Here is a 12,669-nt window from a genome sequence, read left to right on the forward strand (position 1 = left end):
TTCCCTAGCCCACTTTCTTCTGGCACAGTCGCCTGCCACTGGCTCTTGGTCACCCCACATCCTAACCAGCCAACCCTGACCTGCTTTCCTTCCAGCACCCAGCTGGCCCACATACTGACAGATCCTTTCCCCTGGCCAGCATTCCTATGGACCAGCCTTGGCTGTCTGGCTCCCAGTCTCCCTGCATACTGACCGGTCGTCTCCCAGTCGGCCTTCCAATGGGATGCTATCGGCTTCCTGGCACCACCCGCCCTGCGTACTGACGGGCTCTTCTCGGTCTGCTTTCCTCCAGTCTGGTCATCGATCTTCTGGCCCCCAGCCAGCCCGCGTACTAGCTGACCCTCCCCTGACCAGCTTTCCTACGAGCACGCTCTTGGCTGCCTCCCCAGCCTGCCTTCACTCCAGGCCAGTCATTGATCCTCCAGTTCCCGACCGGCCCACTTACTGACTAGCCCACTCTAGCCTGCACTCAAACACGGTTACAAAACCCACATACATTAACAATTGACAATCCTCACCATTCGGTTTCCAGTACGAAGGCAGAGTCCATGTCTGAAAGCAGCAGTTGCTCACCTCCCAGCACACACACAGGTGTTCAGTCTTTACAGAGGCCTAGTCACCCATAAAGGATCAGGCCTACCCATATAGGACCAGCTCATTTGGAAAGATGTATTTTTTTCTTACAGGGACTCCAGTCTAAACACCAAAAAAGAGAAAACACATTCAGAAAAACAACAAAAACCAGAATGCAAGGGCTAAGCCCTGCCACAAAATCAACATACTCTTTCACTAGGAGAAAAGGACTAACACACAAACTGTAACCAGCCAGCGAAACTGAGTACAGGAGTTGGGAGGTCACATTACAACTATACAAGGCATTGGTAAGGCCACATTTAAAGTGGTGTGTACAATTCTTGTTGCCATGCTACAGAAAGAATGTTATTAAATTGGAAAGGGTGCAAAACAAATTTACAAGCATGTTTCCAAGACTGGAGGATTTGAGTTGTAAGTAGAGGCTGAGGGGTTATACAGGTTTATAAAATCATAAGGACAGAGATAACGTGAATAGCAAATGTCTTTTCAGGGTAGGGGAATTAGAGGTCATAGGTTTCAGATGAGAGGGAAAAATTTAAAAGGTACCCGAGGCTGAAGGTACTGTATGCCTCTATGACTGAAACAACAGTTCCTTAATGAGAGCTGAATTACACCTGTAACACATTGACAGTTTAAATCACCCAGTTTAGAAGTCAGTCCTCAATAAAAATTCTCCCCGTGTCTGCGTGGGTTTCCTCCGGGTGCTCCGGTTTCCTCCCACAGTCCAAAGATGTGCAGGTCAGGTGAATTGGCCATGCTAAATTGCCCGTAGTGTTAGGTAAGGGGTAGATGTAGATGTAGGGGTATGGGTGGGTTGCGCTTCGGCGGGGCGGTGTGGACTTGTTGGGCTGAAGGGCCTGTTTCCACACTGTAAGTAATCTAATCTAATCTAAAAAAAAAAGGAATAGGAGCACTACTGCTGTTCGGCGATAGTGGGGGGGGGGGGGGGGGGGGGGAAGAGAAAGAAAGTAATTTTTTAAAGATAATAAAAATACCAGTTAACAAACTGGCTATATGGTTCAGCCAGTTTAGGAATCAGATTCCCCAAAAACACAAACCAACAGCTTCAGTACACACTGAATGTGGGCAGCCCACTCAGAGTTAGTCCCCTCCCTGACACTAATGGAAAGTCCCTGATACTGATCCAGCTCAGAACCATCTTACAAAGAACCTCTGATACTCCTTTTTTTATTATTATTTTATTAAACAATACAGTTTAATAATTCAGCCAGTTCAGGAATCAGATTTCCCCCCCCCCCCCAAAAAAAAGCAGAAGCCAACAGCAACAGTACCACACTGACTGTAACCCAGCCAGCACTGAGTCAATCCCCTCCCTGACACAACAGGAATGTCCTTGACACAGATCCAGCTCCCTCAGAGCCATCTCTCAGAGTGAGCAGAACCTCTGACACTCCTTTTTTTTTATTTTATTAAACAGTTACAAAAGAGTTTACAGAAAAACAGTTAACATTTACAGCTGTATACAACAGCAATTTTACAAGGGAGAGGAGCAGCAAAGCCAGGCCCCAAACCCTACCATTCAACCAGTTTACCAGGAAATGAGGATAAACCTCAAATCCCAGTTTCAAACATGAAAAGACATCAACAATGACATTTGTACATGAAACAATCCAGTTACATAGGAAAACGCAGACAATACAGACCCAGCAAGCCCCCAACCCTCCCACCTTCCAACCACTCGGTCCACCCCATGCCCCTTCCAGTTCTCGGTCCGCCCTGACACCTTTCAACCACCTCTGGGGGAGCCCGCCCCTGTACCTGCCCGAGGTGACAGCGCTGAGGTCGACTACCCGCCTTCTGGCTCTTGGTCTGCCCCTACGTACCATTGGGCTCTCACCCACCCCGATGCACCGTCCAGCCAGTGGGCTACCCAAACACACCTTACAGCCACCTCTAGGACAGCCCGTTCCCTTCCCCTGGGACGACAGCGTGCAGGGTAGCCCACAAGCCTTCCAGATCTCAGCCTGCCCGTACGTGCCTTCTGGCTTTCGGCTGCTCTGACACACCTTCTGACCGCCTCTAGGACAGCCCATCCCGATCACCCCTTCTCGGGATGACAGCACTCAGAACTGCCTACCCACCTTCTGGCTCTCGGGACAACTGGCATCAGAGTGGCCTACCCACCCTCTGGCTTTCGGGACAGCCTACCAGCCTTCGGGTTCACAGGACGGCCTACCACCCTCCGGCTCTCGGGAAGACAGCTTTCAGGATGACCCATGAGCTCCCCAGCTCACAGTAAGGCCTGCCAGACCCAGGGACACACAAGACAATGCAAATGATAGACCCAACAAACATCAGTTAATTATCAAAAAACACACAGAGTCCTTTCTGGTACACACAGAGTCCAGATATAGTGCCTTCAAAAATATAGAGTCCATCCGCAGGAACAGAGTCCACTCCAGTTTACAGCATGCATTGTCAGAACTGGAGTCCACTCCCAAAGGCAGCAAATGCACAACATGCAGGCGTTCAGTCTCCATGGAGTCCTGGCCGAGCCTTGGAAAACCAGGCCCACTCACAGGAACACTGTACATTGTACAGGTGCAGTCACCTCACAGGGGTTTGGTCCATTCCTGAAGGAAAGGTCTTCTCCCAAACTCCAGGATACAGCAAGTGCTCACCTCCCAGCACATGCGCAGGTGTTCAATCTTCAGAGGCCTGGTCCCAGAGCTAGGCCTCCCCACAGGAACAGCTCCTCTGGTAAAATGTATGTCTTCCACAAGGGCTCAGTCCAAACATCAAAAACAGTGAAGACACATACTAAAAACAAAGGAAACTAGAGTCCAAGGGCTAAGCCCTACCACAAAATGAACATTGTCCTTTTCTCAAAAGTAAAAAGAGAAAAGAGTAACACACAGGCTGTAACCAGCCAGTGAAACAATAATCCTCTCATGAGAACCAAGTCACACCTGAAACACATTGTGTGCATCAGGAGTTTAGAAATCAGTTCTCATTAAAGAAATACCAGTTAACAAACTTGCCAAATAATTCAGCCAGTTCAAGAATCAGGGTTTTCCCCCCCCCTCAAAAAAAGCAGAAACCAACAGCAAAAGTAACACACTGACTGTAACCCAGCCAGCACAGAGTCAATCCCCTCCCTGACACAACAGGAGTGTCCTTGACACTGATCCAACTCCCTCAAAGCCATCTCTCAGAGTGAGCAGAACCTCTGACACTCCTGTTTATCTCTTTCAGATTAACAGCCGCAATCAGGTAATTCATATTCTAAGGTCCACCCGGCTGACCTCAATACAATGAATACAGTTTCAGTTCAGTTAAAAATGCATACTGACTTATAACAATTATGTTTTTGTAAAAAACATTGTAGCAAAGTTAATCTGTAAAAGGCACAAATTCTGTAATCGGAGAGCAATAAGGCCCTCAGCTTACATTGAGAGAACTTGGGGCCAGCTTTCATCAACCAGAGTGTCCTGGGATGCAACCAGTAAACCAACAGGAGGGAAAATCTCCAGGGGCACAGCCACTGCCTCCGCCCTGCCCAATCCCATGCCCCTCACTTGTCAACAGCAGAAAGAAAAAGCACAATAGTCATGTGGAGGTAGAGCATGAACAACATCTGTTTATGATGGTACACTTGTGATAAATTGATCCTTCTCTGCAGAGGAGAATCCAACTGATTTATGTTTCGAGAAGAAGTGAACAGTGCAATGTTTTGAATCCTTCATTGACCCAATATCTCTAATGCCTAAATGTTGATGACATGGATTCTTTTGATTCAGACAAAATGCCTTCTCAAGATTAATGATGGCAGCCTCACCCCACTGTTGTGTTTTTTAACCCACTCTCTGTAAGAAACAGGACACTGTCAAAGATGCCATCTGTTGGATGACACGCTAAACTAAGGCCCTACCTATCCTCCCGCCTAGCGGACCCGGAAGCTGGTGTCGCGCTAGCTTACCTGGGAAGGTTTTTTCTTATGAAAGTGCGCAGGCGAGGAACCCGAGGCACTACAGGGGTAGAGCCTCCCACCCACCCCCCTCCTCTAACCTAATAATAAGACCCATTGTGACAAGCAGGTAAGTGCTGCATTTAGCTTGTTTGTTTCTTTAGATCTAGTTTTTAAAGTTTCTCTTTTAGAGGGATGGCAGCGAAGGCAGTGCAATGTTCCTCTTGCAACATGTATGAGGTGAGGGAAGCCATTAGCGTCCCTCCTGATTACACTTGCAAGAAGTGCACCCATCTGCAGCTCCTCCAAGACCGTGTTAGGGAACTGGAACTGGAGTTGGATGAACTGCGGATCATTCGGGAGGCAGAGGTGGTCATAGATCAGAGCTTTAGGGAAGTAGTTACTCCAAAAGTTATAGAGAGATGGGCGACAGTGAGGGGGAGTGGGAGGAAGCAGCCAGTGCAGGGACCCCCTGCGGTCATTCCCCTCAAGAACAAGTATACCGTTTTGGATACTTGTGGGGGGGATAACTTACCAGGGGTAAGCAACGAGGTTCAGGCCTCTGGCACGGAGCCTGTCCCCGTTGCTTAGAAGGGAAGGGTGGAGAAAGGTAGAGCGATAGTTATTGGGGACTCAATAGTGAGGGGCACAGATAGGCGGTTTTGCGGGGGCGACAGAGACTCACGATTGGTATGTTGCCTCCCAGGTGCAAGGGTACATGATGTCTCTGATCGTGTTTTCCGGGTCCTCAAGGGGGAGGGGGAGCAGCCCCAGATCGTGGTCCACGTTGGCACCAATGACATAGGTAGGAAGAGGGGTGAGGATGTTAGACAGGCTTTCAGGGAGCTAGGTTGGAAGCTCAGAGCTAGAACGAAAAGAGTTGTTGTCTCTGGTTTGTTACCCGTGCCACGTGATAGAGAGTCGAGGAATAGGGAGAGAGAAGAGTTAAATGCGTGGCTACAGGGATGGTGCAGGAGGGAGGGATTCCAGTTTCTGGACAACTGGGGTTCTTTCTGGGGAAGGTGGGACCTCTATAAACAGGATGGTCTACACCTGAACCTGAGGGGCACCAGTATCCTTGGGGGGAGGTTTGCTAGTGCTCTTTGGGAGGGTTTAAACTAACTCTGCAGGGGCATGGGAACCTGGACTGTAGCTTTAGGGTACAGGACCTTGAGTGTAGGGAGGTTAGGAACATGACATCGATCTCGAAGGAGGGTGCCTGTAAACAGGAAGGTGGCTTGAAGTGTGTATACTTTAATGCCAGAAGTATAAGAAATAAGGTAGGTGAGCTTGCAGCATGGGTTGGTACCTGGGACTTCAATGTTGTGGTTATTACAGAGACGTGGGTAGAACAGGGACAGGAATGGCTGTTGCAGGTTCCAGGGTTTAAATGTTTAGTAGGGTCAGAGATGGGGGTAAAAGAGGGGGAGGTGTGGCATTGCTTGTCAAGGATAGTATTACAGCAGTAGAAAGGGTGATGGAGGAAGACTTGCCATCTGAGGTAATGTGGGCGGAGGTTAGAAATAGGAAAGGTGAGGTCACCCTGTTAGGAGTTTTCTACAGGCCTCCTAATAGTCCGAGAGAAGTAGAGGAAAGTATTGCGAGGATGATTCAGGAGAAGAGTGAAAGTAGCAGGGTGGTTGTTATGGGGGCCTTTAACTTTCCAGATATTGACTGGGAAAGCTATAGCTCGAGTTCGTTAGATGGGTCGGTGTTTGTCCAATGTGTGCAGGAGGGTTTCCTGACACAATATGTAGACAGGCCAACAAGAGATGAGGCTATACTGGATTTGGTTCTAGGTAATGAACCAGGCCAGGTGTTAGACTTGGAGGTAGGTGAGCACTTCGGGGGCAGTGACCACAACTCGGTGACTTTTACTCTAGTGATGGAGAGGGATAAGTGTGCACTGCAGGGCAACAGTTATAGCTGGGGGCAGGGAAATTATGATGCGGTGAGGCATGACTTAGGATGTGTGGATTGGAAAAATAGGCTTCAAGGGAAGAACACAAATGATATGTGGAGATTGTTCAAGGAACAGCTAATGGGTGTCCTTGATAAGTATGTACCAGTCAGGCAGGGAGTAAAGGGTCTTGTGAGGGAGCCGTGGTTTAATAAGGAATTGGAATCCGTTGTGAAAGGGAAGAGGGCAGCCTATGTAAAGATGAGGCGTGAAGGTTCAGTTGGGGTGATTGAGAGTTATAAGGTAGCCAGGAAGGATCTAAAGAGAGAGCTAAGAGCAGCGAGAAGGGGACATGAAAAGTCCTTAGTTGGTAGGATTAGGGAAAACCCTAAGGCTTTCTATAGGTATGTCAGGAATAAAAGGATGACTAGGGTAGGTATCGGTCCAGTCAAGGATAGTAGTGGGAAGTTGTGTGTGGAGGCGGAGGAGATTGGTGAGACACTAAATCAATACTTTTCGTCAGTATTCACTCAGGAACAGGACACTGTTGCTGATCTGAATATTGAGTCACAAGTGATTAGGATGGATGGCCTTGAGGTACGTAGGGAAGAGGTCTGGGGAATACTGGAAAGGATGAAAATAGATAAGTCCCCTGGGCCTGATGGCATTTATCCTAGGATCCTCTGGGAAGCTAGGGAGGAGATAGCGGAGCCATTGGCCTTGATTTTTATGACGTCGTTGTCTACGGGAATAGTGCCAGAAGACTGGAGGATAGCGAATGTGGTCCCCTTGTTCAAGAAGGGGAGCAGGGATAGCCCGAGTAACTATAGGCCAGTGAGTCTCACTTCTGTTGTGGGCAAAGTCTTAGAGAGAATTGTAAGGGATAGGATTTATGAACATCTGGATAGGAATAATGTGATCAAGGATAGTCAGCATGGTTTTGTGAAGGGCAGGTCGTGCCTCACAAACCTTATTGAATTCTTTGAGAAGGTGACCAAGGAAGTGGACGAGGGTAAAGCAGTAGATGTGGTGTATATGGATTTTAGCAAGGCATTCGATAAGGTACCCCATGGTAGGCTACTGCAAAAATTACGGAGGTATGGCATTGAGGGTGCATTAGAGGTTTGGATTAGGAATTGGCTGGCTGGAAGGAGATAGAGGGTAGTAGTTGATGGTATAGGTTCATCTTGGAGCGCAGTTACCAGCGGTGTTCCACAAGGATCTGTTTTGGGACCATTGCTGTTTGTCATTTTTATAAATGACCTGGAGGAGGGGCTTGAAGGCTGGGTGAGCAAGTTTGTGGATGACACGAAAGTCGGTGGAGTTGTGGACAGTGAAGAAGGATGTGGCAGGTTACAGCGTGATATAGATAAGTTGCAGAGCTGGGCAGTAAGGTGGCAAATGGAATTCAATGTAGCTAAGTGTGAAGTCATTCACTTTGGTAGGAGTAACAAGAAGATGGATTACTGGGCTAATGGTAGACTACTTGGTAGTGTGGATGAGCGGAGGGATCTTGATGTCCATGTACACAGATCTTTGAAAGTTGCCACCCAGGTAAATAGTGCTGTGAAGAAGGCATATGGTGTACTGGGCTTTATTGAGTTTAGTAGAGGAATTGAGTTCCGGAGTCCTGAGGTCATGTTGCAGTTGTATAAGACTCTGGTGCGGCCTCATCTGGAGTATTGTGTGCAGTTTTGGTCGCCATACTATAGGAGGGATGTGGAGGCACTGGAACGAGTGCAGAGGAGGTTTACCAGGATGTTGTCTGGCATGGTAGGAAGATCGTATGAGGAAAGGCTGAGGCACTTGGGACTTTTCTCATTGGAGAAAAGAAAGTTTAGGGGAGATTTGATAGAGGTGTACAAGATGATTAGGGGTTTAGATAGGGTTGACAGTGAGAACCTTTTTCCGCTAATGAAGTCAGCTGTTCCTAGGGGACACAGCTTTAAATTAAGGGGTGGTAGGTATAGGACAGATGTTAGGGGTAGATTTTTTACTCAGCGGGTTGTAAGCTCATGGAATGCCCTGCCAGTAGCAGTGGTGGACTCTCCCTCTTTATGGTCATTTAAGCAGGCATTGGACAAGCATATGGAGGTTATTGGGCTAGTGTAGGTTAGGTAGGCTTCGGTCGGCGCAACATCGAGGCCAGAAGGGCCTGTACTGCGCTGTATTTTTCTATGTTCTATGTTCTATCTGTAAAATTTTCCAATTTTGGAAAAACTACAGGATGGTTTGGCGAGTTAACCTGCCTGGTATCTGCTACTCCATTACCATCAGTAAATTAATTATCTGGTTATTTGTCTTGGTGCAAATTCAGTGAGGTGCTTTACCACAGACTCTGTACTTCAAAAAAACTATTTCATTGGTCGTAAAGTGCTTTAGAACATTGAGGTTGTGAACTCTTTAACAATAGAAGTTCTTTCTTTTGCGTTAATTGGCCTGCAAATGTGTTTATTTTCTCGCCTCTGTCTTTCACTGGGAAACCCCTGGAGATTTCATCAGCTGTGTCGGCTGAAGGTCTTCTGTGGAAAGTATTGCAGTCAGAATTTGTTTTCATATCAGAAACGGGGTCTGCGTGGATAATGTATGAGCACTTTTGCCACCTCGTTACTTCGTTCTGCCAATTTTCCATCGGGGCTTGTATTGCCAAAGTAACTGCCCTGTCAGTGTTACAAAGGGCTGCTCACTGACCTCCCTGCTCCTGCTTATTTTCAGTCACTCCGTGTGCTTGGTGAGTACTGGCCAACTTCCTGGGGGATCTACTCCTGGGCTTGGGGAAAAGCAGCCTCGGGCTAGTTCAAGCTGCACTGAATCAGTTAGAGGTCCTCTGCAACTGCTGACACGTTTAGACATTTAACACTTTTTAAGTCGTTGAACAGGTTATTACATGAAGTATACTTATCGAGAAATCTGTGACATTGACTCGGTTACAGCAGGATAACCTGATCAAAAGGCGCAGGTTCGATGGAGTTAGTGTAAAGTTAAAACGGATTTGGCTCTGCCAATGGTTAGGATTTTGGGGGTGGTTGTGAAATTTAAAGTTCATCTTATTTTTCATTGTCTTTCAGAATAGTGGAGACGTTCACAAGATTGTGTAAACAGGAAGTAAGATAAACCTGGGAAATTCTGCCAGGGATTCGACCTGGTGAAATTACATTGGGATTTTTTCACTGCTGCTTTCAGCCCGTACTGCATGGGAGAACCGACCCTGATAACTCCAATAACTCTGAACACATTGTGAATACTGAGCCCCGGTCTCTTGGTCACCGAAAGTGAGAATGCTGAAACAAGTGTCTGGACCTCCCACCTTCACCTCGGCGATGCCTTTCCGCATTCTGAACAAGGGACCTGATTATTTTCGAAAACAGATGGAGAGCAGCAACAAGAAGCCGAGCGCGGTAGAGCGGCTGGAAGCTGATAAATTAAAATACGTGAAGAGCCAAAAAGTCGCGAATACTCGCCAGGAGCCGGTGAAAGCGAGTGAACCGGTGCTGTCTCCTGCCACGAGGAGGAGGAACCTTCACAGTCCCAGGAAAGCTCCGAGTGCTGGACACCGCAGGACCGAGAACGCAGATTGGAGGGGAGCCTTCAATTTAGAGACGCTGAGAAACCTCATTTATGAGAGTCCAAACGCGCCAGGGAGCCAGCCCGACCCAGCGGAACGGGCCAGCGAGTGTAGCCCGGGTAAGCTGCAGCGGTGCGGAGCCCCCGAGCCCGGGGAGAGGCTGGCGGCCGAGCTGCACTCCAGCAGCGTGCTGGTGCCGCCTCACAACGCAGCCGTCAGGAGGGTGGATGTGCGCCCAAATGTCAGCAGGGCCGGCTGCAGGGCACCGTGTCCCTCCGTGGTCAGGTCCAGGCTTTCCTCCACCGCCAGCTCCCGGGGCTCGCCGAGGAAGGTCTACCCCGAAGCGGCTGCTTGGTCACAGCTCTCCCTGCACCGCTCCAAGTCGGACCTGAGCGACCGCTATTCCCGGGTTAGTGCCAATTTGGAGCGATTCTTCAACTACTGCGGCCTGGACCCAGAGGAACTGGAGAGGATGGAGATAGGGGAGTGCTTGGCCCGAGCCAGCTCTGATATCGTATCCCTGAAGCTGTACAGCGCCAGCAACCTCAGCTCTGAGTACAACCGTTCCCAATACAGCAATGTGATTGAGGAGAGGGCGAACGAGCGCATCCCATATGGCATCTCCATCATTGAGCGCAATGCCAGGGTCATTAAGTGGTTGTACAGCTGCAAAGAAGCCAAGGAATCTCAGAGAGTGTCACCCGTATAACGGAGGAGATCCTGGGACAACGGAGAAGGAACAGAGCCTAAAATTCCACGATCTTGCCTTTGATGATGAACTCATAATTTCATGGAGACATTGAAATTTAAGCCACTTATTACTGCCACCTATTGTATTTAGTGGTATAATATATTGTAAAGGGCTGGCCAGTTTTATTTGGAGAGTTTAAACTGTGAAAATAAAGACTCAACACATTGAAAACTTCAAATTGTAGTACAGTATGTTGCAGCTTGCTGAATATTAACTGAATAGAAATGGACAATTGATGTAATTTAGTTCAAAAACACACAGGAGATCTTCTATTAAATATGTGACTGATTCTACCACTAAACCAAAAACGAGGACCACGTTTTTTTTACACCAGCTTTTTTTAACTAGTTAAGCTAGGCAAAATTATTCAAAGAATATGTTCATATCTACTTCTATTTGGTAAGTTTTTTTTAAAAAGCTTGAGTAGTAAGTAAAATAGCACGTTTGAAATATGTAGCAGGTCCATTTTAGTTTAAGCTTTGGATACAAAGTCTTAATTCAAATGAATTGTCTACCCCAAATGTTACATCATCCCTCTTTCAGATAGACTTTGCTGAACTTCAGTTTCCAGGCAGTGGGATGTTATTTTCCTTTTTGTGGTATGTTATCAAGAATAAAGGCTACACTACAAATACCTTACTGGTAACAATCTGCTATGTACATGCATCTCACGTGAGAGGTTGGTTTTGTTATTTCTGTATCTTTGTGAATTTTGTATATATTTAAAGACTGCAATTTGATATTTTGCTACTGTTTTAAATTAACTGTCAATAAATGTGGGTTTCAGTGTTCAATATTTTCAGTTTTATTTTTGAGTATATTTGAAGTTCTTGCAAAGGAAATTGGCTGTTTCCATTTTAAACACTATTTGTCTAAATTCAGCTTTCCAAATCAAGGCAATTTTATACTTAGCAATAAGTAAATACGCTGTATTTATTAATGCTTAATTAAACTGTCTGATTTCAAAAGACTGGATCTTGGCAGAGTAAGAAAGACTTTGGACCTTTTTAAAACAGGTCAGGTAAACCTAAATGTGGAAGTCCCAATGCCATTTCTGACCGATCCCATTTTTATCAGGAAGAAGCAGGGTGTGATTCTCACAGGCAGAAAATCTGTGGGTAGCAGACCCATTTAAAATAATTGAGTTCAAACAGATTCCCTTTTGGCCAGTCCAAGGGACTTAAATTTGAATATGGAAGTAATTAATTGATGGAGTAGATTTAAATGTTTTTGAAATGTGGATGATACCTATTTAAATGTCATGGTCTGAATTTTTAATTCCTTGCTTTTTAATCATGAAGATCAAGCTATCAGTGAGAATCAATAAAATACTTAGTTGGAAACAAAACAGAAGCTGCTAGAAAAACTCAGCAGGTCTGGCAACATCTGTGGAGAGAAATTGTAGTTAACATTTCAGATCCACTGACCCTTCTTCAGAACTTAGTTGGACTGCTTTGATTGAGAGGCTGTTTGACATAGGGAGGGGGAAAAAAAAATCTTGAAGTCTCAAAGGATAGTCTTTCTTGACATTTCACCAAGGGTATTATAACGATATGGAAGCAAACTTTTTCTGTTAATTAAACCAAACACCCAGAAAAGCTCACCTCGCCTCATAATCTGTTAAAATATGAGTAACCGAGAACGCCTAAATTCCGCTCTATAAAGAAAATAACCATCAATCTATTTTCTTATTCTAAAAGTGAACGATAAACAAAAAAAACTATTCACAGATCTAAGCCCCCCTTCTCTTAACTGCTTACTCTCTCACTCCAACTCTATAACAATATATTGTTCAATAAGACACTTTTTAAAATTACATTTAGCTTAAACTCAAAATCACACAGTGTCAATCTTCTCTGCTGTCTTCAATTTTCCTGCTACTGATCCCCCAGGTCATCTTCTTTCTTTTTGCTGTATGTTTCACATGAAAA

At 46.3% G+C, this 12,669-nt stretch overlaps 1 protein-coding gene across 10 annotated transcripts in view; it reads left to right on the forward strand.

Moving 5' to 3' along the window:
- LOC140463020 (protein FAM110B-like) overlaps window positions 1-11,534 on the forward strand; it is an 84,662-nt gene extending 73,128 nt beyond the window's left edge. For 7 of the 10 annotated variants that reach the window (XM_072556623.1, XM_072556619.1, XM_072556624.1 and 4 more), the window contains one exon: window positions 9,491-11,534. In XM_072556623.1, coding sequence (XP_072412724.1) covers window positions 9,701-10,696 — 996 coding nt within the window. In that variant the 5' untranslated portion in view covers window positions 9,491-9,700 and the 3' untranslated portion in view covers window positions 10,697-11,534. Of the gene's footprint in view, window positions 1-860; window positions 882-8,908; window positions 9,154-9,209; window positions 9,382-9,490 lie in introns of those variants that run through there. The other 3 variants (XM_072556622.1, XM_072556626.1, XM_072556627.1) reach the window with 3 other exon arrangements.
- Window positions 11,535-12,669: the final 1,135 nt, after the last annotated feature.

This window comes from Chiloscyllium punctatum, chromosome 37 (assembly GCF_047496795.1).
Source record: "Chiloscyllium punctatum isolate Juve2018m chromosome 37, sChiPun1.3, whole genome shotgun sequence".
NCBI lineage: Eukaryota > Metazoa > Chordata > Chondrichthyes > Orectolobiformes > Hemiscylliidae > Chiloscyllium > Chiloscyllium punctatum.